The 24,145-nt window shown below is 41.3% G+C and overlaps 1 protein-coding gene across 4 annotated transcripts in view; it reads right to left on the reverse strand.

Moving 5' to 3' along the window:
• Positions 1 to 24,145, reverse strand: part of MAML3 (mastermind like transcriptional coactivator 3) — a 391,314-nt gene that overhangs the window by 143,252 nt on the left and 223,917 nt on the right. For all 4 annotated transcript variants that reach the window (XM_032463842.1, XM_032463840.1, XM_032463849.1 and 1 more), the window contains exon 2: positions 11,930 to 13,465. In XM_032463842.1, the coding sequence (XP_032319733.1) occupies positions 11,930 to 13,465 (1,536 nt within the window). The remainder of the gene's footprint in view (positions 1 to 11,929; positions 13,466 to 24,145) is intronic.

The raw sequence follows: 24,145 nt of genomic DNA on the forward strand, positions 1-24,145 counted from the left end.
TTACTGGGCTAACAAGCTAACTCGTAAATCCAAGCTCAACAAGTGTCAGTAATGTGATCTGTTCCAAATTGATAAGCTCCAGTGTACTGATTCCTTGCTTTTTGTTGTTTGAACCTTATTGGCTAATAGCCCCATACTTGTAATTAACCCTATAAAACCTTATGTGCACGTCTTGGAGGTGCTCAGAGCTTCGGAGCAGAAGCCCCTCTGAGCCCGCCGGCGTAATAAATCTGAGTACTCCAACCCTCCGAGTGGTGCTTGTTTCTTGGCTGGCCTGTCATTTCCGTAACAGTCTATTCTGTCAAGCTTAGGGTTATATATCTGTTAAGAGGTGACATAAAGAGGGGAGGGTATAGCCCAGTGGTAGAGTGTGTGCTTAGCAAGCACAAGGTCCTGGGTTCAATCCCCAGTACCTCCATTCAAATAAATAAGTAAACATAATTACCTACCTCCCACGCCAAAAAACAAAAATAAAGCCAAAAAATAAAAAAAGAGGTGACATAAAGAATCAGCGGCTCTGAAACAGCACACCCACCCCGCCTCAACTGTCATTCTGCTTCACCTCTGGTCCTTCTGATCACGGAGCAGATTTTTGCTGCTGTTGTTTCAGACCTGCCCTGTCCAACATGGTGGCCACGAGCCACGTACGGTTACTGAACACCTGAAACGTGACCTGTCCCAATTGAGTTGTGCTATAAAAGTGTGAAAGACACACCTGACTTCAGAGACTTGGCATGAAAAAAACAATGTCAAACATCTCATTCATGATTTTTATATGGATTACATGTTGATATCATCTTTTCATATACTGGGCTAAATCCAAATATATTAAAATCAGTTTCATCTGTTTGGGCCTTTTGTCACGTGGCCAATAGAGATTTTTCAGTTCCATGGTTTGTATTTGTGGTTGGGACGATATTTCTGTTGGTGGGGCTGCTCTGGAGTCTGGTACATCTAAACCTGTCACTGCTCTGAGAGGCAGGACGATTTTTCTCTGGGCTTTTCTGCCACCCTAATGACAATCTTACGAAGAGGTGATACTGAAACTAGCATTATCTGCCATCACGGCTGCTCTATGATCAGATGTGAACCACCCTGCCTTCTAGGGCCTTTGGTTACCGTTTAGCCTGAGAGTTTCACACTCCAGGCCCCCCAGGACCACAGCACAGCACGGCAATGTGTGGCACACGGAACTCAGATTCTCGATTCTTACAGCACTGGCCTGAGATGCTGACTCTCTGCTCTGGGCTTAGTGGCTTTTGGGGAACAAGCAGGTGTACCCAGAGCCCCAGCCTGTGCTTGTGCAGTTGGTGGATAGCACAGTGGTGTCCAGTGGAGGGTGCAAGGGGGCTGCCGTCACACCTGGGGTGCCTGTTTCCTAATTCTCACCCAGGCACTAGGAGCACAGTGGTGGCCCAAGGTGAACCGCTCTCTCCACCCAGAGAAGACCTTTCTCCTTGCCCTCACCACTGCCTAACTTCAGCTTGGCACCGCAAGTGTTTAAGCCCATTTAATGTCCTTTATAATGAACTGGCTGGAGCCCAGTGCAAGAGAGAGGCTCATGTAAATTTGCAAATGTCTCAGATGCAAAAGCAATTAGGGAATGCAGGTATGTTTATACAACCTCTTCTAGGGAATCATAGTATTAATAAATACCGAGAGTTATCAGTTTGTATACCATTTGGGGTCAAAAGTGTTTAGTAAATAAACATGTAATGGAAACCTGCATAAACTCACGAATCATACTAACTAATCATGACAAGGTATTGGAAATGTAACTACTCATGAAAGAAAGGTATTTTTGGGGAGCGGTGTTATTTATTTTGATGGAGGTACTGGGGATTGAACCCAAGACCTTGTGCATGCTAGGTGTGCACTCTACCACTCAGCCATACCCTCCCCCATAAAAGGTATTTTGATTCTTCATCCACTGGGTCAGATGCAAACCATTTGGTGTCATAAGAAAGATTAACTCCATAGAAACTTGCTCAGGAACCAAGATATAATAGAATATCTTTGTATAGGAAAACAGCATTTTTTTTTTTTTCAAAGAAAAGTCCAGAGTTGCTATGACTAGTTAATGATGACATACTAGTTTTAAAGCTTGGAACCCTGCTTTTCTTGTAATCCTGCATAATGACTATTTTTAGAGAGTACTCTCTTCAAGTAATAGATAAGATGTGACCAAGTAAATCCTTATGATAGAACTATTAAGCAAAAGGAACATATGATAGTTTATTACTACTCTACTGAAAACAACTATTTTCATAATACTATGAATTTATTGAAAAGTAAATGCTTATAAATAACAAAAAGCCCAATTATAAAAAGCTTTGTGGCTCAATTTAACACAAACTTTAAAAAAATTGCTATGAGCCTACTTCACACCTTTTGCTGAGTGTGGAACATGTACCTTAGCAAAAGAGAAATACAAATCAGAAGAACAAGATAAACAGTAACAACTGTTTGAGATGCTTTAAAGAAAATAAGTTTTGCTACTCAGATGTATCTATGACATGCCCATCATCTTTCAGAAACCACCATACCACTCTGATATTTAACCTGATGGTCAGAAGCATTCGATTCATTTCCCTTTCGTCTTATATATTCAATCACCAAGTTCTGTTATTCCTTTCCTCTAAATGTTGCTCTGTCTGTTTTTCCTTAAATTTAAAATGCCACATCCAGATATTCTTATCATCTTACACCTCAAATAGTAGAAAGTCCCCTAACTGTTCTCCCATGCATTTCATCTCACTACTCCCCAACTTGAGCCTTCCCTCCAGCCGGGCCATAATCTTCATCAACCACTTAAAGGACAAACTCCTTAGATGTACCAGAATGCCTTTCCACCACCCTCCCCACATCTAACTCTTACTCATTCTTGGTCAACCTCAAAGAGTATCTCCCCTTGGAGGCTGCTCTCTTTCACTCCCAGCAGTCCTGACCTTTGGCTTTTCTCTGGCTTCTCTCTGCCCAGGAGCCCTGACATAGACCTTAGTAAGGTGGCACTTCATCGCTGCTGCCTTATATTGACTTAACTGTGTGCCTCCGTATCTCCCCAACTAGACTGCACACTGCCGGACATTGTAAATGGTATTATCTTAGTATATCTTCTTAGTCTATAACTATCATTCTAAGAACTTGAGGAGTGAATATACTCAAGGAGGGTTTCCCTGGTCAGGTTTCACAATTTTATATCCTTGTGATAGACCCTTAGGCTCATAGGAGGCTTGGGGTAAAAATAAAGCCAGACCTACTCTTATCTGTGTGAACACACTGGATATCCACTGGGGAGCACTGGCCGGCACTTAGGGTCCAGTGAATGACCTTGCAAGGAAGGGAATCTAAGACTCAGGAAGCAGAATGAAATTGAGCGCCTGGCCGAGGCAACACCTCAAAGGCCAGGAACATCTGGGAAATGTGCTTGGATGCCACTCTTGATGTAACAGTGTCAGAGCATGGAACACCAAGTTGTGAGCCTACTGATGTGCCTGCCAGCAGCCTTGTCCTGAGAAGCATCTCCCAAAAGTGGTCCTAAGTACACTTGTGCTTCCTTTAATGTGTGCACTATCCACACCACGGCAGTCTCCCTTCCTACAGATGCCGAGGAAAGCAGCTCGGCACACACAAGGCCGTGCCCTCAGTAGGTCCTAAAACAGAAGATTGAATAACCAGCCCTCTCTTGGAGAGGCAAAGGGAAATTCCACCCTTCACCATGGTGGGAGTGGGCAGGAGGTATGGAGGATGAACTGCTTTGTCCTACTAAGGGATCAACAGGAGTAATTCTGTGATTTACAAAACATAGCTAGGGTCCACAGGATTTGATCTCTTAAAAATTCTCTAGCCTAAACCACATTGTACCCTAATTCCTCAATCTTACTTGAAATGATATGAGACTTAGACCCTGCAGAATTTATAGTTCCACAGACAATAACTATCATATTTACGCATATGCAAATATTGAGGAATGAAATAAGCATAGGTTGCTTTAATTGCAGTTCCACAATTATCTTATGTCCTATTTCTCCATTAAAAAATGGTGGAGGGGGTGCGGGTATAACTCAGAGGGAGAGTGCATGCTTAGCATACAAGAGGTCTTGGGTTCAACCCCCAGTACTGTCATTAAAAATAAAAAATGCACCTTCTCAAGCCTCATCCCAGACCAGATTCTGTGTCTTTGGCAGTGGAATCTGATTCCTTGCATCTTGAACAATTTCCCCAGGTGATCCTTAGACCCCCAAAAGTTTCAGAACTGTTTGATGGGTTGTAAGCTCTCTCAGTAAATAAGAATATTCTCACCCCACAAAACCTTTAAAAAAGTATTCTCACAGGGGGCTAATTAAAACTTCTTTCTTCCTCAATACTATCATAAAATGAATTTCTTTCCTCAAACTCTTCCTTTTCTGCTATTTACTCTCATCCTATTTCTAAGTCTCTGACAGAATATCAATCAGGATTTTCAAAATATGCCAATGTGCAGATGGAAATGACTTATTATACCAATCAACTGGAACATTTCATTTATTATCCTGAGTTTTGTAGTGCTTCTGCCCACTGGTTTCCCCTCAGCTGGGAGGCCCTGGATTCAGTCAGTGATGAGTGTTCTGTCAATATTTTACCTTGCATCTGAGTTGCCAGCTTCTGTTGGCTTAGTCGGGGTCATGCAACCTAAATTGTTTTTATAGTCCTTGAAGTAAGTCAATATTTTCAAGATTCTAAAAACTATTCAGGTTATAATCACAAGATCATATTCTAAACTAGCACGATGACCATGTTGACTCTGCTGTCCTGAATACCTGTATTTGACATGTAAATTTTATGTTAAGAGAGCATTTTAGCTTTTATGAAACCAGTTCTGCTAAAGCCCAAGATGTCAGAAGCAATAATGTGAAATATGCTGTAACGTATGAATTTCAATATTGGACAATGTTCAATATTTGTATAGAAAGATGTTGAAAGTCACTGAAGAAGCTTCTGGTAGATTGAACACCTCTATTCATCTCGGTTTTCTCCAACTCCCCAGTACAATGACAAGAAAGGAATACAGGTGATACCAGCATTCAAGGAGGATGGAAGATGGCAATAGCCATTAAAAGGATATCAACAAAATTTTGGAAGATGAAAATCATATAGCTAAATGGTGAATGACTGAGAAAGCTAATTCTAACCCTGCATCACAGGAAGCCAAAATTAAAGCAAGATGGTTCAAGCTAGAGAAGGCTGTAAATTCTCAGGAATCAGAAGCACTTCTGAATGCCAGGGTGGGAGGTGTGGAGTGCACTTTAAAGGAAAACTGGCCAAAGTTCTGTTTAAGGAAGAGGTGGACCAGACACAAAAGCCCAGAGGCAAAGAAGGAGTTCGGAGAGGTTAAGCCACGAGACTCCGGAATCCTGGAGCTCAGCCCCAGGGAGGGTGGGTTGAGGAGCCATAAAAAACAGGGAGATTAAGGGAAAGTCTACATAATATTTAGTGAGACACCCCTCATCATCACTACAACCACTCAGCTTCCTCTGCTCAGCTCCCAAAAGCCAGCCTCTAGATTTACGACTTTCTGCAGTGAGATCGTGGAAGTCTTTTCCCAATTGGCTGTAAGGGAAAAAAAATCTGCAGACACTGACCCAGTGAAGTAGCTGGGTTCTAGCTCAATCTGCCTACAAAAAGCCCCACATCTGACAAGCTCTGGCTGAGCACACAGAGCAACTGATTTGCTTCATTGCGCCCCCCTCTTTAAAAAAGCGAACATTTGAGAAAAGCTTCCAACATGAAAGAAAGAAAAAGAAAATGAGCACATGGGAAAAGGGTGCTTAGCAGAAACAGAGACAAAACAGGGAGCACAAGAAAACTTAATTTAAAAATGATAATTAATATCCTTAAACTTACAGGGGTAAATCAGAGAACAAGGAAGAGCTTATGGAAATTTAAAATGTGATAAATAAAATAATTTTAGAGTTGGAGCATAAAGCTGAGAAAATCTCACATAACAGAACAAAAGGACAAAGACTGAACAGATAGGAAAATTAGAGAACAATCCAGGAGGTCCAATACACGACGAATAAAAGTTCCAGAAAGTTAGAAAAAGAGAAAAGGGAAGGGAGAAATGATCAAAGAAATAATACAAGAACATATCTTAAGGACACATTTACAAAGTAAAAAAGGACAAGGTACATAGTCCCAGACACAGTAATGAAAAAGGGCTACTTTAAGGCATATCATCATGAAATGTCAGGGATAGAAGATTTGAAAAACTCTCAGAGTGAAAAAACAGGCTACGCACATAGAGAAGGGGATGCAAATGTCACTGGACTTCTCAACAGTATGAGAGCCACAGGATGGTGAGGAAATGCCTTTGCAAGTCAGATGCAACATGTTTTCTTATTTTTAATGCTACATCTGGCAAACTATCACTCAGGTGTGAGGATAAAGACATTCTCAAAAATAGTATTCATAAAAACAATGTCCTGTGCACCCTTTCTTAAGAAGTTCTGAGGATGTGCTCCACCAATTTAAGCGACTAAGCCAAGAAGGAGGAGGAGGGATCAAGAAAGCAGATAATGCAACATAGAAGGGGAGCGGGGTGAGATATTCCAAGAATGATGGTGAGAGGCAGTTGTGGGACCTCAGTTAAGAGGCAGACCAAGAATAAGAGGCAGACCAAGAAAAGTGCAGGATAGAAGAAGACTGGAACAAGAGGGTGTAAACCTTGGGGAGAGATACTGTATATTATTCATATATGTAAAAGAATAGAAGGAAGGAAGGAAGGAAGGAAGGAAGGAAGGAAGGAAAGAAAGAAAGAAAGAAAGAAAGAAAGAAAGAAAGAAAGAAACAAACAAACAAACAAACAAAGAAAGAAACAAAGAAACAGAAAAAGAAACAAAGAAAAAGAAACAAAGAAAGAAACAAAGGAAGAAAGAAAGAAAGAGAAAGAGGAGAGAGGGAGAGAGGCAAAGAGGGAAAGAGGGAGAAAGAAATTGAGAAAGAAAGAGAAGTAGGAGGTGGGAGGGGAGAGAGGGCAGGAGAGAAAGAGGGAGAGAGAGAAAAAAAGAAAAGAAGAAAATAATTCTTTGATGTGTTTGATCATATTGAAAATTTTACAGGGTCAGACAGGTTGAGGATAGATTGAAGGCAGGTGCAGAGATAATACCAAATTAAATAAAGAGGCAGTTATAAATCCCAGGGAAAATAAAAAGTTACACAAGAAAGGAAATATAAGCATAGTAAGCTACAACTAAATTGTGAGGCTCTGTGCAAAAGTCAGTCATGTAAACATGGAATACTTTTCAAATCATAATTTGTGATACATCTAGTTATACTGAGTATGGTAAGGAAAAAGAGAGACTATGTGAAGGGGGGTGGGCTTTTTTGTGTGAGGGTAGTGGAAGTGAGCTAAATCCGTGTCTTCTGTGGTATCAAATAATTGAAATATTGGGAAACAGCAGTTTATGGAGATAAATAAGAGAAAACAACTTAATGAATTGAAGCAGCCACCTGTGGGAGGCAGAATTAGAACGGAGGAGACGAAGCAGGGGCTGCTCTTTCTCATCATGAGCCTTAAAGTACCATCTGACTTTCTGAACTATGTCACGTATGATTTGGATAAAATAAACAATATATATTTTACAGAAACTAAACAAAGGGGCTCCAAGTTTTTAAAGTTAAAGGAAATGTATCTTCAAAGAGATTTCCATGATGTCTGTGAATATAAGCACTCTGTTCTTTCTGTGGAGATTTTATGGCTACTGCACATGAGATCCAACAGATTTTGATAAAATAAAATTGAAAGGGGAAGACATTCTGTAAAGTATAAGCATACATGGAATCATTATGATATACGCAGCCACCCACAGAAAATACACAGATAAAGAGTAAGGTAGGAGAGTGTCTATGACTCATCTAGTCCTATGATCACAACTAAAGTAGTAAAAATTAACATCACATTTTGGAAATGTTTCACTTTCCACTCTTGCCTGTAGGAATTATTCTTGGGCTCTGGGTATCCGTGTATCCTTCCTTGACCAGCCAGTAGTCATTTGCTTTTGTTGTACTTCTTTCATAGTTGCTCCATTGTTTTTTTGTTCGTCAGACACAGTGACAGAGTTTGCCATCCCAGTGATTTCCTTGTTCCACTGGCTCAAGATAACCACCTCCTATCAAAGGATTCTTTTCAGACTTGCCTTTCCAGTTCTTCTGTTTGATCTCAATAGCAGCTCTGTGCTATTTGTGCTAACACTCTCTCCCCTGGAGCTGATAATCAACTCTAAACATATTTTGGGGCCAAACTTTGCTCAGTGTCATCAAATGACTTATGAAACATCCTTACATTTAAGACACAGTGTTAAGTACTATGCAAAAATTAGCAAAAGCAGAAAGAGAGAGAGAGATACTGTCCTTGAGAAACAAGATCAGGAAAAGATAATGATAGACACAACCAAAGTGTGTTCTTGTCCTTTCAGTACAGAAACACATATTTTAACATGTATTTTAAAAACTAGCGTGCAGTAGCAATTCAGAAGGTCCACATACATGATGAAGAGAGGTTCCAGAAAGAAGAAAAAGAGAAGAGGGAAGGGAGAAATGATTATAACCCAGAGAGGATGTGAAAGCTTACAATGGTGGAAATTTTATTAAGACCTTTGTTGTCACTATTTTAGCTGATTTTCATAAAAATTAAGAGAAGACTGTAAGGAGTGAAAAGGGGACATGGAGGGAGAAAGGAAAAAAGAGTGAGTGTGGAGAGAAAGGGTTTGAACTACCTCCTAAAGCAAGGATTCACAACTCATATATGTAAATGAATAGAAAGCAACGGTATCACCGCAACCCTACTGGCAAATTGGATAGTAAGGATTTTTAAAACAAAGAATTAGCAAAGTGTAAACCTTTAAAAAAAAAATAGGGTAGGTATTTTCCGTCCTTAAAAAAGTTTTTTTTTCCCCTAATGGTAGAATTAAACATACATGTATAATGGGACCTTTAAAAAATTCAGTAAAGTATAAAGAAAAAAAAAATAACTGCTTATAATTTTACCAACCAGAAATACCATTCTTAATATTTTAGCTACTCAGTATTTTCTATACTTATTTAAAAACACAATTTGGATCGTTAACATATGAGCTGTTGTATGATCATATTTCACTCATATTATGAGGAGTTCCATGTGATTAATCATTCATTAATAGCATGATTTTCATGTACATCATTTATTTTTCCAAAATGTTTATTTTGGTCCTAATTTTCCACTATCATACGTAACACCATGAGCATAATCTTTCTATCTAAATCTTTGTTCAATTCTCTAATTATAAGGAATAATATGTAAATTCTGAGAAGTGGAATTTTCAGATAAAACATTCACAATTTTGAAATAAGTTTTTTTATCTCCTTTTGGCTCTCTCTTTTTTGAAACTTACAGGAACAAAGTGAAGTTCTATTCATTTCGGAGAGGAATGGCATTTTCTGCAAATATCCCAAATAAGTAAACATCTGTGTAAGATAATTATTTCAAAATAAATATTCTCATGTTATTGGCTTTTGTGCTCAAGTCATTCATTAAAACTAAGTGTTGATCATGGTCCTTGTGGCCAAGAAAGAATAAAGTGAATTTTCACTAGCAACAGCAGAAAACAAATAAGAACCACACCTGTGTATAATTATATTTTTGATCTCGCCTGTAATTCATGCTCGTATTTGTAATTAACTATTCTGAGAGCTGTGTCAATACTCCTCCACAATCAGATAAAAGCAATGAAACAAATGGTGTGTTTGCAGAAAGATATTCACATGTTTATATATGTATTTTGAAGCTTGTTTCAAACAGTGGTGAGTTAGTATTTCATTAAAAAGCATACTTTTCCTTGATGGTTCTTTATGAGGTTAAGAAGTGATTATTCTAATGGGGAAGATTCTGTTCATCCTGAAAGCACCTTGTGAGATGAAAAAAGAGGAGGAGCCCATGAATTTAACCCAGAAAAGCATCACTTTTGTTTCTTCATCACCTGACCGAGCCCTTTCAAAACAAGACCTTAGCAGCTCAAGGTTTCCGTTACTCACAGCCAGGCAAGCACAAGGACCCGAAATAAGCACCTACAAAATTCATGTTCCAGCAAAGACAGGAGCTTTGTCCCATGGTAGCGAATTTCAAAAGATATTTAGTGAGGATGGGGAATGAGGATGGATCACACCGCGCCCACAGGTCTGCAGATTTCGAATTAATCATCCTTGGTCTGGCTTGGAGGAAGTATTTTACTGTAGCCCGTTTGAAAAACAGTGGGTGCAGAAGCACAATTTGTATTAAGATTAACAGCAGACCATTCTGACAGCCTGTGATCTCATAAACCTCTGATGGGCGTCTGGGCTACAACAACATCCCTGTGTATTGGCTCTATTTCTGCCAGCTTCAGAAATTAATACTGAAATGTATAAAATGTTGCATTTTCCAATGGTATATATATATTTTAATGAAACCAAGATAAAGCATAAAAGTTCACATTTCAATGAGGTTTTTCTACCTGCTACTGACTGCAGTTGATGTAAAGCAAGTTACATTTTTATTTCTCCAGACAGAATTTCTTTAGAGCTGGTTGGCATGTGCAGACAAGAAACCACTGTGAGGTTTTGGGGTTGGAAGCGCTGTGAAGGACAAGAATCAAGCCACAGAGTCCAGGCCTGTCTCTGCAGGCCAGCACCATCTCCAGCCCTGCAGCCGGCATCAAGCTTGGGGAGGTGGGGTGGGAGTGGGGCGGGCACACCAGGACATATGATGCAAACAGCATCCGGTGATGCAAGATCTCCCTGCATTACTTTGCGGTGTTTCTCATGCATCCCACTGTGGCTGACCAGTCAAGCACTAGTTAGAACCTGTTTGCACACGAGGGTCCCTAAAGCAGAGACTTTTCTGCAAAATCTCCAACTGCAACGCATCCTGAGAGGACTGAGGCACAGAACTGTGCCCCCACAATTGACAGCAACTGGCAGTAAAATGATGGCTCCTGAATTCACCCACGTCAGGTCAGGTCAGTAGAACAGGTGGCGCATTTCCCCATTTCCCCTTTCCTTGCAGGCAGATAAAGTGTTAAAGGAGCTCTGGCTGTGTGGCACACTGGTCAGGGCGAGGAGGGCCAATGCTTGTCAATGAGCATTCACTCTCTACTGGTTGCCACTTATTTTCACCACGGATCCCTGAGAGCCCTCCACCCCTACACTGGGATGACATGACGAAAGACAGTGGGGAAAAAGACTATTTTGATACAGCACTAAGAGATACTCATCATTACATTCTCCTGAATCACAGCCGAATGATTTGGAGAGGTTTTACTGCACCCTCAAGCCATGAGGTTGAGACAGCTTCTAATTTCCAGTTCACCAACCAGTGTTGAAACACCACGCAGTCAGACAAAAAGCTATTCTTCAACTTCACTTTGAAAATACAGAAAACTCTCCCACCTTTGAATACCAAGAATCCAAATTTTCATGATTCATAATTCAGTTAGATGGAGGCTTTTTCAGGACCTTGTAAGACTGTTGGCAGAGATCCCTAAATGCTCTGACCTTCCTACCACCCCAGCCCAGGACCGATTGACCTAGGAGAGAAGGTACAGGAAGCTCCCCATGTTCTGTCATGTCGCCTCTACAGCCTGCCTTCCTAGAATGAGACTTTTATGTAATTTGTGGTTTCTTTTCTGCTGCTCGGAATAAAAGGAGTTTGGTTCCTAGGCATTCAAATACAAGAAAGTCTACTGTGCCACTTTTTCTGTCTCTTAGAAAAAAGGACAAAAAACCCCCCGAACAAACCTGGCAACTACATGAGGATGTGTAGGAAGGATTTCTGCAGGTAATTAAGCCTCGTATCGCTGAAGCCTGGAGTGCATCACACACCGACAATCTTGAAACGCACCGCGAGAACTGCTCAAGTGTGTTCCGCTTTCACACTTACCTGACCGTGGGATGGAAGTGCCGGGTAAGCCATGGGCTGGCTCATCACTCCCTTCTGCTTCATGAGAAGCATGCGTTTCTGGTCCTCACTCAGGTGGGCCCTGGGGGCCTGGAGCTGCGGGGGTGGCTGCTGCTGCGGCTGCGGCGGCGGCGGCGGCGGCTGGATGTAGGGCATCAGGGGGGTTTTGCTGGGGTTGGCCATCGGTGGTGTCATCCTCTGACTCAAGTCTGCGTTAAAATGGGTCAGAGGCTTAGTGTTGCCATAAGTCAGAATATTGTGCTGTTTGTTTAAGGAGTTTGTACCCAAGTTATTTGGCTGCTGATTGAGCATATTCATGTGGTTCTGAGGGAGGTAGTTATTCATTGTCGTCTTCTGCAGGTTGTTTGCCATTGGAGGCACTATGGGGTTTTGGTTGTTAAAGGCTTGGGGGTACATCAGCGGGCTATTTGGTTTTTCCGCAGTGAAAGCTGCCCCGTATGGACTGGAGGGAGGCCCTAAGGGAGACCAACTTGACGTCTGATTTGAGTGCTGCTGCTGCTGCTGCTGCTGCTTCTGCTGCATGAGTTTGGCCCTTTGCTGTTGCTGCGCCGCCATCTGCTTGAGCTGCTCTGCTGGCGACAGGTCGGAGCCAGGCCCGGCCACGGGGCCCGACCCCGAACCAGCCCCCGTCACTGCTGCCGCCGGATTAAGGAGATAACCATTTCCTGGCCGAGGGGGAGCTTGGCTTGGAGTATGGGCTTGGTTTGGAGTTTGAGGGGACTGGACTGCACAGTTTGCCGGTGAGCTGGCGGGGTTTGGAGCTGCGGGAGTGCTGGCAACAGAAGGTAAACTGGTGGCCGTGGAGACAGTAGAAAAGGGAGGACCAGAAGAAGACGGCCTGGCCTGGGGAGACCCCATGGAAACATGTGTGAAAGGAGAGTGACATGGGTCACTCTTCACGCTGGTGCTCTCCTGGGACAGGGGGGTCTCCGTCGCTGGCTGTGAGAATTCTGGCTCCTTCTTCTCTTCAAAGTCTTCGTTGAACAGGTCCTGTATGTCATCTTCAGGAACCGTGTTGGCCAGTTCATCTATCAGTTCTTGCCACTCCTGATCATTCAGGTTAATGTCCGAGAACAGCTTGTTCTGATTTGAAAGAGATGTTTCTGATGTGTCTATGCAAGTAGGGTCATCTAGAGGTTCTTGTTTGAGGTCCTTGCTCTGCAAGATGGTGAAGCTATCCTCCAGGTCACTACAACCATTAACAGGAAGTTTAATCTCTGGGAGCCTCCCATTCTTACTGAGATCTTCCAGAAGCCCAGGAGTGTGCGTCCCACTATTCTGCAAGGGCAAAGAAGGCTTCAGGTCAAGTTGGTGAAGAGGAGAAGCTGAAGGCAGTGGCATGTTGGGCAAGCTGTTGATGGTTTCCAGCCCCGTAGGAATGTCCTTTCGTATTCGCTTGCTAGTTGGAGAAAAACTCCCATCGCAAGCACCATTCTGCTGGTCTCCATTAAGTGGTGATCGGGCTCCTTCCAACTTCCTTTTCACAGTCTCCTGGAGCTGGAAAAGAAATGGAAAAGAATGACTAAACTTCCAAGGCATAGTTTACTCTTTAAGCATGGTTGTGTGCATGGCTATGAACTAATTTTTAAGTGGTTTAGAACACATCAGAAAGTTACACTTCAAATTTCAAAGTTGGCTGGGCTTCAATTCAAACTCTATAGGAAAAGATTTTATCCAAAAGCAGAACTCGCATGGCTAAGAGATAGAAAGCAACTAAAGATTCGAGGGTGGAACAAAGGAAAAAAATCAGTTAAGGCAATACTTCTCTTATAGGGGAGAATCATCTATTATTATTTTCCAAATGAATACAACCATGAGATGTGGACCAAAATGTGTCATATTTAAGAAAGATGTTAATATCTATCTTAAATTCTTGTCACATCTTAATTGAGAACATCAAGAAATTAAATCAACAATATTCTAAAGAACACTAAAAATCCTCTAAGAATATAGAATTTAACACATTTACTGAATAGCATAGAAATGAAGATTAATGGTTAATGGAACCTGAAATTTCCTTTTGGTTCATATTTTACTTGACCTCCCAGCACTTAGTGATACAGTAGCCTGCTCTGTTCTAAACAACTGTATTTATGTTCCTACGTGACTGAAGTATTGTACACCAGAAATTGACACAACATTGTAAACTGAATGTACTTCCATAAAAATATATTAAAATAAAATAAAAGCACACTTCCACTGGTTTCAATGATAATTGGTTTCAATGATATCCCACTTTCCTAGATTTCCTTCTTTCTCTCCATCTGCACTCGCTCTCTCTCATGTATTCCTCTTTTGTTCCCCTAAATGATGGGATTCTTCATCATTTGGTCTTCAGCATTTTTCCCCTGCCCACTCTACATGCCTGCCTAGATGATTTCATCCATTACAACAGCTTTAACTACCTTCTTGAGGCTGATGCACCCACAACAACATGCCCAGCCCAGCCTTCCCTGCTGAGTTCCACTAACTCTGCCATTCTCTTCCCTTGATGTTTCACGGGCATCTAAAACTCAACATGTCTCAACTTTGAGCTAATTATCTTTTCACCAATTGTCCCTCTCTCAGGATCTGCCTGGTTACCCAAAATGGAAACCTAAGCATTCTTCTTGAAATGTCTCACATCACAATCACCACATCATATGGATTCTGCATCCAAAACATTCTCTCATATGCCTGCTTATCTCCAACCTCACTGCTACCATCCTAGTCCAGGGCAATCTTGTCTCTTGCTAGATTGTTGCAGCAGTCTTCTAAAAGGTCTCTGCCTTGCCTCCACTCATCCATCCATTCACTCTCTATCTATTTTAGTCATTGTTTTGCTCTCTATCAATCTATTCTCTGTACGGCCACCTCCTTCAAAAATTATATTGCCCTTCCTGAAATTGAAGATGGTCCAAATAAACACAAAGATATCCTATGCTCTTGGATTAGAAGAATTAATATTGTTAAAATGGCCATACTGCCCAAAGCAATCTATAGATTTAATGCAATCCCCATCAAAATACCCATGACATTTTTCACAGAACTAGAACAAATCCTAAAATTCACACGGAACCATAAAAGACCCAAAATTGCTAAAGCAATTTTGAAAAAAAAAGAACAGAGCTGGAGGCATCACTCTCCCAGAATTTAGACTACACTACAAAGCTACAGTATTCAAAACAGCATGGTACCGACACATAGGATCAGTGGAACAGAATAGAGAGCCCAAGAATAAACCCATGCACCCATGGTCAATTTATGACAAAGGAGGTAAGACTACACAAGGGAGAAAAGACAGTCTCTTCAACAAGTGGTGCTGGGAAAACTGGTCAGCTGCATGTAAAACATTGACATTAGAGCATTTCCTCACATTATATGCAAAAATAAACTTAAAATGGATTAAAGACCTAAATGTAAGACCTGAAACCATAAATCTCCTAGAAGAGAATATAGACAGAGCACTCTTTGACATAAATCATAGTAATTTTTGTATGTGTCTCCTAGGCAAAAGAAATAAAAGCAAAAATAAACACATGGGACCTAATTAAACTTAAAGGTTTTTGCACAGCAAAATAAACCACTGAAACAATGAAAAGACAACCTACAAAATTAGGAGAAAATATTTGTAAATGATATGACTGACAAAGGGTTAGTATCCAAAATATGTAAACAGTGTACACAACTCAGTATCAAAAAAACAAACAACATAATCAAAAAATAAGCAGGAGACCTGAATAGAAATTTTCCAAAGAAGGCATACAAATGGCTGATGGGCACCTGAAAAGATGCGCAACATCACTAATTATTATAGAAATGCAAATCAAAGCCACAATAAGATATCACCTCATACTTGTCAGAATGGCTATTATCAAAAAGTCTATGAATAACAAATGTTGGAGAAGATGTGGAGAAAAGGGAACTCTTGTAGACTCTTGGTGGAACTGTAAATTGGTGGAGCCACTATGGAAAATAGTATGGAGGTTCCTCAAAGAACTAAAAATAGAACTACCATATGATCCAGCAATTCCACTCCTGGGTATATATCCAGAAAAAATGAAAACACTAATTCAAAAAGATACCTCCCCCCAACCAATGTTCACAGCAGTACTATTTATAGTAGCCAAGCTATGGAAGCAACCCAAATGCCCATTAATAGATGAATGGATTAAGAAGATGTTGTATATGTATATATGTATATACACACACACACACAAAATGAAACATTATTCAGCCATAAAAATGAATGAAACCTTGTCATTTGTAGCAATGTTATTGGACCTAAACAATATTATGCTTTGTGAAATAAGTCAGAGAAAGACAAATACTGTATATTATCACTTATATGTGAAATCTAAAAAAATAATACAAATGAAATATATGCAAAACAGACTCACAGACATAGAAGACAAACTAGTGGTTACTAATGGGGAGAGGGAAGGAGGGAGGGGCAAATTAGGGGTATGTGATTAAGAGATACAAACTACAATATATAAAATAGATAAGCTATTTTAGCTATTTTATATATATAAATAGATACAGCCATTATCTTATAATAATTTTTCATGGATTATAATCTGTAAAAATACTGAATCACTATGCTGTATACCTGAAAATAATATACTATAAATCAATTATACTTCAATAATAGATATGTATTTATCTATATGTTATTACCCTTCCTGTTTATAACCATGCAATGATTTCCACTGTCTTTAGATTAAGATCCAAACTACTTCACCTGGCTCCTGTTCATCATTCTAGGCTCATTTTCATGCCTCTCTGCTGAGCATCAACTCCCCAGGCCCTGCCAAACATTTTCTATCAACTCTCCTGAAACTCCTTCAGTTTCTTAAATGTGCTAAGCTTCCTTCTGCCTCTATGCCACTGTAATGTTGTTTTCTTTCCTTGGAACATACTCGTCTCCCTCCCTCTCCCCCTCCCCTGGTAACAGCTACTCATCCTCCAGGTTGTATCTTAGATTTCACTTCCTCTAGGAAATCTCCTTTCAACTCACATCCTTTCCCCAAACCAACTCCATTAGGCACCTCCTCTGCCCCACCTACACTGGGTTAGAAATCTTGGAGTAAGTTTTTCCAAGCAACATCAACTTCCCCATCATAGCTTCTGCCATCCTTTGGGGCAACTGCTTAAGTGTCTGTTTAGCAAGCTCTAAGGTGGCAGGGGCTATGGCTGACTTGCTTACTGTGTATCCAGGGCTGCATCCAGTGTTCAGGTTCCTAGCACTGGTTAATAGATGGTGGAAAACTGAATGATTCTATTGTCTAATTCACAGAGGCTGAAGGAGGTGAGTTTGGATCAGAGCAGGAGGCAACTCCACTGACCACAGGGAATGCCTGACTTTGAGATTCTACATTCCTGGTAATGGGATCTCTAACCCTGGAGAGTGTTGTGCCCACTTAAATGGACTCATCTTAAAAGTCCAGTTAAGAAAAGTCTTGCTAACACTATGGATCTATTAAGTCCAAACCTAATTCATCTGTCTGCCCCCTTCCTTTCTTTCAGAAAGGGCTAATTCCTAGGGCCCCAGTTGAAAGAGGTTGACATAGGGGAGGTCCTGATGAACTGCTTGCTGGATGGTGACAAAGGGAAGACGAGGTTGGGTTAGATGGAGGTTTCAGCAGCTTTACAGAGTTGAAGGCACAGGGTAGAGTGACATGGTGGGAAGGGGAGGCAGAACAGCCCCCTACTCGTGCACTCACCTATTCTTGGCAGATGTGCTGCGTATCACAGAGCGCGGAAGAGAGGCGCGGGCTCCCTCTGACCCTGCACTTCCGCACTCACACGCAGACCTGCTAAGGCTCCGGAAGAGCCCTACATACAGTAAACCCAATCCGGAGATGACGTGGGGGATTTACTGCTATCCTCTCATAAGTCGAGCATTCTATTTCAAAACTAAACAGAAAAGGTCCTTAAGTAAAGACCCAGTCTAACCCTTGTTCCTAAATCTTATATTTTTAATCACAACACCAAACATTCTGCAGTCACTTGGCAGAAGCCCCTGAATTGCTGAAAACAAGGCTCTAGCCAGGACACACTGGAATTTGACTTCAAAGAAGATACTGGCTCAATCCATCCTATTAGGTAAAAACTGCTAGAAAATTACCTTATTTATTGAATAAACCAGGAAACTGTGGTTCTGATCATAGGTACGGCAGATACTTGAATGTAGCTCCAACACACAGTGGCAAGTTCAGATATCACAGCTTCAGGGTCTAAAGGAAATAAGGTTTGGGGCCCTTGGCACCTCCTGAAGGGATGTTAACCTTAAAAAAGTAAGCACTTGTCTTAAAAATGAACCCGACTTTATTTTATAAAGTACAAATCCACAACTCTGTTCCAGGTCGTGAAATGGATGGGGCAGAGATGGAGAAAGACAATGCTCTATTTGTTCTTCTGGAAAACAGTGGTGGCCAAGACCATGGAGACAGACAGGTCTGACTGGGAACCCCAAGTCCCACCTCTTACCCACAGAGCAGGCCTCCATGGGTGAGGCAGTACAGAGCAGGAACCCAGACACAGGCGGACAGCCCTGGGGCTAGGAGGCCTGAGTTCAAACCCAGACCCCCCACCTAAGGGTTAATACATATAAATGCTGTCTGATGCTTAATAAATGTTAGCTACGACACCATCCAGTAGATAGTTATTTACATGAAGGTAGGGATTTTTCTGTTTTTTTCACTACTGGTCCCCTAGTAGCTCACAGTAGACACTCGATAAATACATGTTGAATGAATGAATCCTGGAAAATGTATTTAAACTCTCTTAAGCTTTGGTTCCTTATCTGCAAAATGGGTTAACAATATCTAGCTCATACAGTTACTGTGAGGATGAACTTAAATGAAATAGCACGGAAAGCACTTAGCTTCAGGCCTGGGATCTAGTAAGCACCAACTAAGCCTTAGCTTACTCTATTTTTAAAATACAGTGACACCAATAGTCACACTGTACCCAAGATAGATGAGTTTCTGGATCTCTAAAATACAAATAGATAAAGTGATCATATTTCTGTTCCCTAGCCTGCAAAAGCCTAATGTTTTCCAAGCATCTTGCGTGGTTTTTTAAATATGAACAACAAAAATCATATTTGCAATTCAAGTCTGAGTCCAAGTGCTAATGCATTCGTGTCCTAGATTGTACAACAGACTGGATTGTTGAGGCTCAAAGCAAATCTACTTCCAGGCTGCGACCTGAATGGAGCTACTGACTGCTTCCTTTTCCTTGAGGGCTGAGAGTTCTCCACTGCTGGCCCTTTTAACCCCAATCTTGACATATATTTAACATGTCAGCACTGGGAATACAAGAACGACATCACTGAAGGCACACTGAAGCCCTGTTATAGTTTCTGTTTGTGTCCAAAATAGCAGAGCAATCTTAGCATCCCTCCCGTGTCCCATCCTCCTTTGCTAGATGGCAAGGTGGTCTGAGAATCTAACTTTCTCCTATGTCCCTCCTGGGAGAGAGGAGGAGGGTGGGCGGGAAAAGGGGAGAAGGTGGAGTAACTCGCCAGCACTCTGCTCAGTGAGCAGAGAAAGGCTGATTGCACGGGAAATGTCCTTGGGACTCTCCATCCTCCCAAGGACTCCCGTCAGGGTCTCTTCCCAAATGGCCTTATTCTAGGAAGTCCCTGGCCTTCCTGCCTCACAAAGCTGGAGCCTCTTAGTATGATTTGTGCTTTCGTGGAAGAGTCACAGGAACTCTTGACCGAGCATTAGCTTCCTTGTTCTGGTATCATTACCATCACATATAAATGTTTTCTCCCATTAAGGGACGCTGTGGGCCCGGAGCTTAAGTCTGCTGCGCATACACTGCCTGTGACAATGGGGGCAGCTCTCCTGTGTCAAGGGCTCTGAAGGAAACAATCCCTCCTGCACAGTAGCTCCAGCGTGAGTCTCTCCTCTACCGTATGGCTTGATGGCTTGTGTTTCTGTGAACTGTTGGGTGAGTGTGTGTGTGTGTGAGAGAGAGACAGAGACAGAGACAGAGACAGAGAGACTGGCTGAGAGGCAGAAACAACATGTGAGGCAAGTAGAGACACAATGGTTTGGGAGGGGTGATATGACACCCAGACCAGTAGTAATAAGAAGAGCTGTGCCTTTGGGGTAATAAAGTACTTTCACACAGAATCATTATTTTATCCTCTTAGCAAACCTCTGGGGCAGGTCATGTGCTGGTCTGATGGTTCTACAGAGGAAAGGGCAGTATTTTGGAGGAGGTGGAGTGGGGAGGGGTGGACGACACCCATAGCAAGGAGGAACGTGGCTAAGGTGAGTAGGTCTCTGCCGACACAGAAGGGCCCCATCCCCAATAGAGTCCAAGGGGTCCCCTGGGCCAGTGTGTCCATAATCAAGATACTCGTTTTTCCTTTAGATTTTTAGCAGTTTTAGTAAAGTTAAAAATAAAAAGCTCTTATTGCCTTCTCCGTGACTTTGCATAAAATTGGGCAGGATCAGGGAGCTTGGAATGAAGATGATGATCCTACTATTAAAATAATGAAGATTTTAGGATGGAAGATATTGGGATAACTATCAAGATTCCTGTCTCTTACTCTTACTGATTCTAAAAGGTGGGTAGGTTTTATTATAACCACCTTACAGAGGAGGAAATTTAGGCATAGTGAGATTAAGCCTCAGATAACAGAGCTGGGAGTGGGATGGGGTGGCTCAACCTGGATTCAAATTCAGACTCAGGTCTGACTACATAGCCCACAATTTCCCCTCATGCAGACGGTGAAGTCCTGCCTTCATCAATGGCCCTGGGCTCCAATGCTCATCATGGTCATGTTCTTTCAGACTGTTTTCAGGAATCATCCTTGATTCCACCCTCTCCCCACCACCCATACTCAGTTAAACCTCAAAGGCTATCTGTTCTCATTATGAATGGATTTCATTCTCATCCTTCCAACCCAACCCAGCACCTCAGTTCAGATAATCAACACTTCTGTCATGATTTCCGCAGCAGCTCCTGACGAGCCTCTCTGCTCCAGTCTTGACTCTTTCTTCTACCTATTCTCTGCACCGTGGCTGTGGTTTTCTTGATAAAATGTGAACTCCTCCCCCTCTTCCGGAGCTATCCGCTGTCTTCAGCATCACCAAAGTCCCACACCCAAGCCCTGCACAACTTGGTCCTCATCCCTGCTTACCTCTCTGGTCTTAGCTCTCACCTCCAAACTTCTTCCCCTCCACTGGCCCTCCAACACCAATCAACTCTAAACCTTCAGCTACACGTAATTATTTGTAGCTCTCAGGACACACTGTTCTGAGTCTTTGCATGTGTTATACTCTCACCAACTTCTTCACTTGACCAATTCTATGTGTCCATCAGGATTCAGTTGAAACAGTATGTTCGATGCAGTCTCTCTTAACAGCCCCTCCCCATACCTCCTAATCTTGGAGACCCCTCTGTGTGCTCCCATGGCATCCTAACATCCTATCACAACTGTTTCCTTTTCCTTCAGGTGATTGTTCGAATGAATGAATACTAAAAAGATTTCTCAAATAACCACACTCGGTTATGTAACAGATCCCCAAGCAGGCACTTGAGAATGTTGGCCTGTCTAGTGTTTTAATGATAATTGAGTAAATGTACAATTTGTTTTGGCTATTTTAAAATGCTGGAAATGGCTGGTAGACTGTCCCCTCCTTAATAGTTTTGAGGACTCTAAGGGTCCAGGAAGCCTATGCTGAGAACAACTCGAGAGAATTATGAAGAGAATCATGGAGAAGCAGAGTGAAACTGAAACTCAGACTTTATATAACATCACCAAGGTCACATGTTTTGTCAACCATGTGAACCCAACATGTTGGGTATTTTCATAGTTGAATTTTAAATTTCCTTACAAAGGTTTCAAGGGGTTTTCACCTGCCAAAGCACCCTCTCCAACCAAATGCACTTCCTTCACCAAACATTAGAAACACAATTACTTCTCAAGACTTGAAGACGAATTGGAATCTCAGCTTACAGATGCTATAACTAATTTAGAAGCTCGCAGAGAATAAATATTTTGGTCATTTTGATCTGCTCTGGTCAAACCAGAAGATGATTCACTGAATCAATTTTCAAGTGGTTATTTTCTTGTCATTCTACCAACAGATAATAGGCATATGAACATATGGAAAAATTTGACTTGCTTATTTAATATATTTGATGAGTGACCCCGAATACTCATGTGCTAGATATTTTAATTAGTAGAATATGAATAGTGTGCAAAACATTTCCAGAACTGTCTTTGAGATTTAAGCACCCTTAGAATAAGGATCTTTTGAGGTTTATTTAAAGGTTCAGTTTTCTAGACCAGTGATTATCCAACTTTAAAGTGACTTGGGAAGCTGTTAAAAATGCAGATTTCTTGGTCCCACTTCCACAGTTTGATTTAGTAACTAAAGGTGGGGCCCAGATTGGGACACAGGCTGATGACACAAGAAAGATAACAAAAACCTCAGATTCCTCTGAGGTAGTTGGTCCAGTGTCCCTAGTTTTCAGAAATTCTAATCTAGACTCATAATTCTTTTGGAGTTCCAACATTCTGAAGTTGTTGGTTTGGTTAAAAAAATACACACAAACTCAATTGTCAATATAAAATGCTTCCGAGTTAATTGGTCATACTCTGGGACAGCTCATAAACAGGACTAAAAAAACAATGCTCTCAGTTGAGATATTTCAAAGCTCAGACTATCAAGAATTCTGCAGAAGCCTTTTGCATTTCTACAAGATTTGACATGAAAATGTTTGTTTTTTATATTTTAGGTTTCTCTGAGTAGGGTCATAGCCTAGATCATTTTCTCCCTCCACATCATATTCTTACTTTAATTTTCATTCCTCATGAACTGAGGGCGCGCTGTATGCCTGTGTGTCAGGTGCAAAGGGATGGATTCATTCCCAAGAACAAAGACCACAACAGGAAGTGAGCACATGTGACATATATTGTCAAAAGGTGAATATGTTTGTTTTAAGGGGGTCTACAGGAAAAGTAGAGCAACACAAAAGAAAAAGAGAAAGTTTATCACGACTCCTGAAATCTGCCTCGTCAGCCTTACACACTCCTAACATTAGTTTAGAGACAAAACAATTTTATTATGTAATGAAAGGCACATGAATTTAAAAATACACACATGAACACACACATTTCCCTGAGAGCCAAGAATCTAAAACCTCTACATGTGACCATCCCAGAATACAGCTTCTCTGGACCTAGTCTGTAGGAAATTCTGGGGCTCTGGAGGGGATGTCAGTCAAAAATCTCTGTTCTGAAAGCCTCCAGGAAGAAAAGGATCACCTTAAAATGGGCCTTGCCACCTAGTAAGCATCTGAGAGGCCCAAGGGGATGCTGGATACTGCTGAGCCCCTAGCCCAAAGGAACAGGACCATTCAGAACATTTTGGGAGACTTTGAGTTTATTTTTAGAAATGACTATGATCTTTTTCCTTTTTTGCTATGAGTCAGATTTAAAATTCTATTCCCAAGTAGTCTTCGGTGTGTATACACGAGAGTGGTGGTTCCTCTTTTCAGTATTTGGAAGGTGGATACCCACTCAATTCCAGCTGTGAGCCACCAAGGGAAGGAACTCTTTAAAAGCCTTTTAAATCTTTTTTGTGTGTGGCTGAATTTTTAGGCATGCTTTTATCCTTTAGTTATGCCTAAAGTGCACCGACTAAATCCACAACAACACATTTAGAATGGATCAAAAAACACCAGGAGCAGTGGCAGTCAATGCCCTGGACGTTTTGAAATGCTTCAGTCCCAAGATCTCACATCCCTGTATTTCCAAACACATAAATGTTCATAGAGGCTCTTGGCTTTCTCTCAATTGAATGAATAAATTCTATTCTCATCACAAGTCACAGGAATTCTGTGTACTCTTTTTTTAATATATATTAAAAATTTTGTTTGTTTCGGGAGAGGTACTTAGGTGCATTTATTTATTTATTTTAAATGGAGGTACTGGGGATTGAACTCAGGACTTTGTGCATGCTAGATGTGCACTCTACCACTGAGCTATACTCTTCCACCCCGTGTACTCTTTATATCTGAAGTAATAAAATTTTTTCACAGGCTCCATATAGTTCAAATGGGCGTTTCCATGAAATTATTAACTACTCATTAAAAATGAGACTGTTATCTCTGTAAATGCCTAGCTTCTATGACTTTCAAATTCTCCTCACATAGTTTTCAGTA

The sequence above is a fragment of the Camelus ferus genome, chromosome 2, assembly GCF_009834535.1.
Source record: "Camelus ferus isolate YT-003-E chromosome 2, BCGSAC_Cfer_1.0, whole genome shotgun sequence".
NCBI lineage: Eukaryota > Metazoa > Chordata > Mammalia > Artiodactyla > Camelidae > Camelus > Camelus ferus.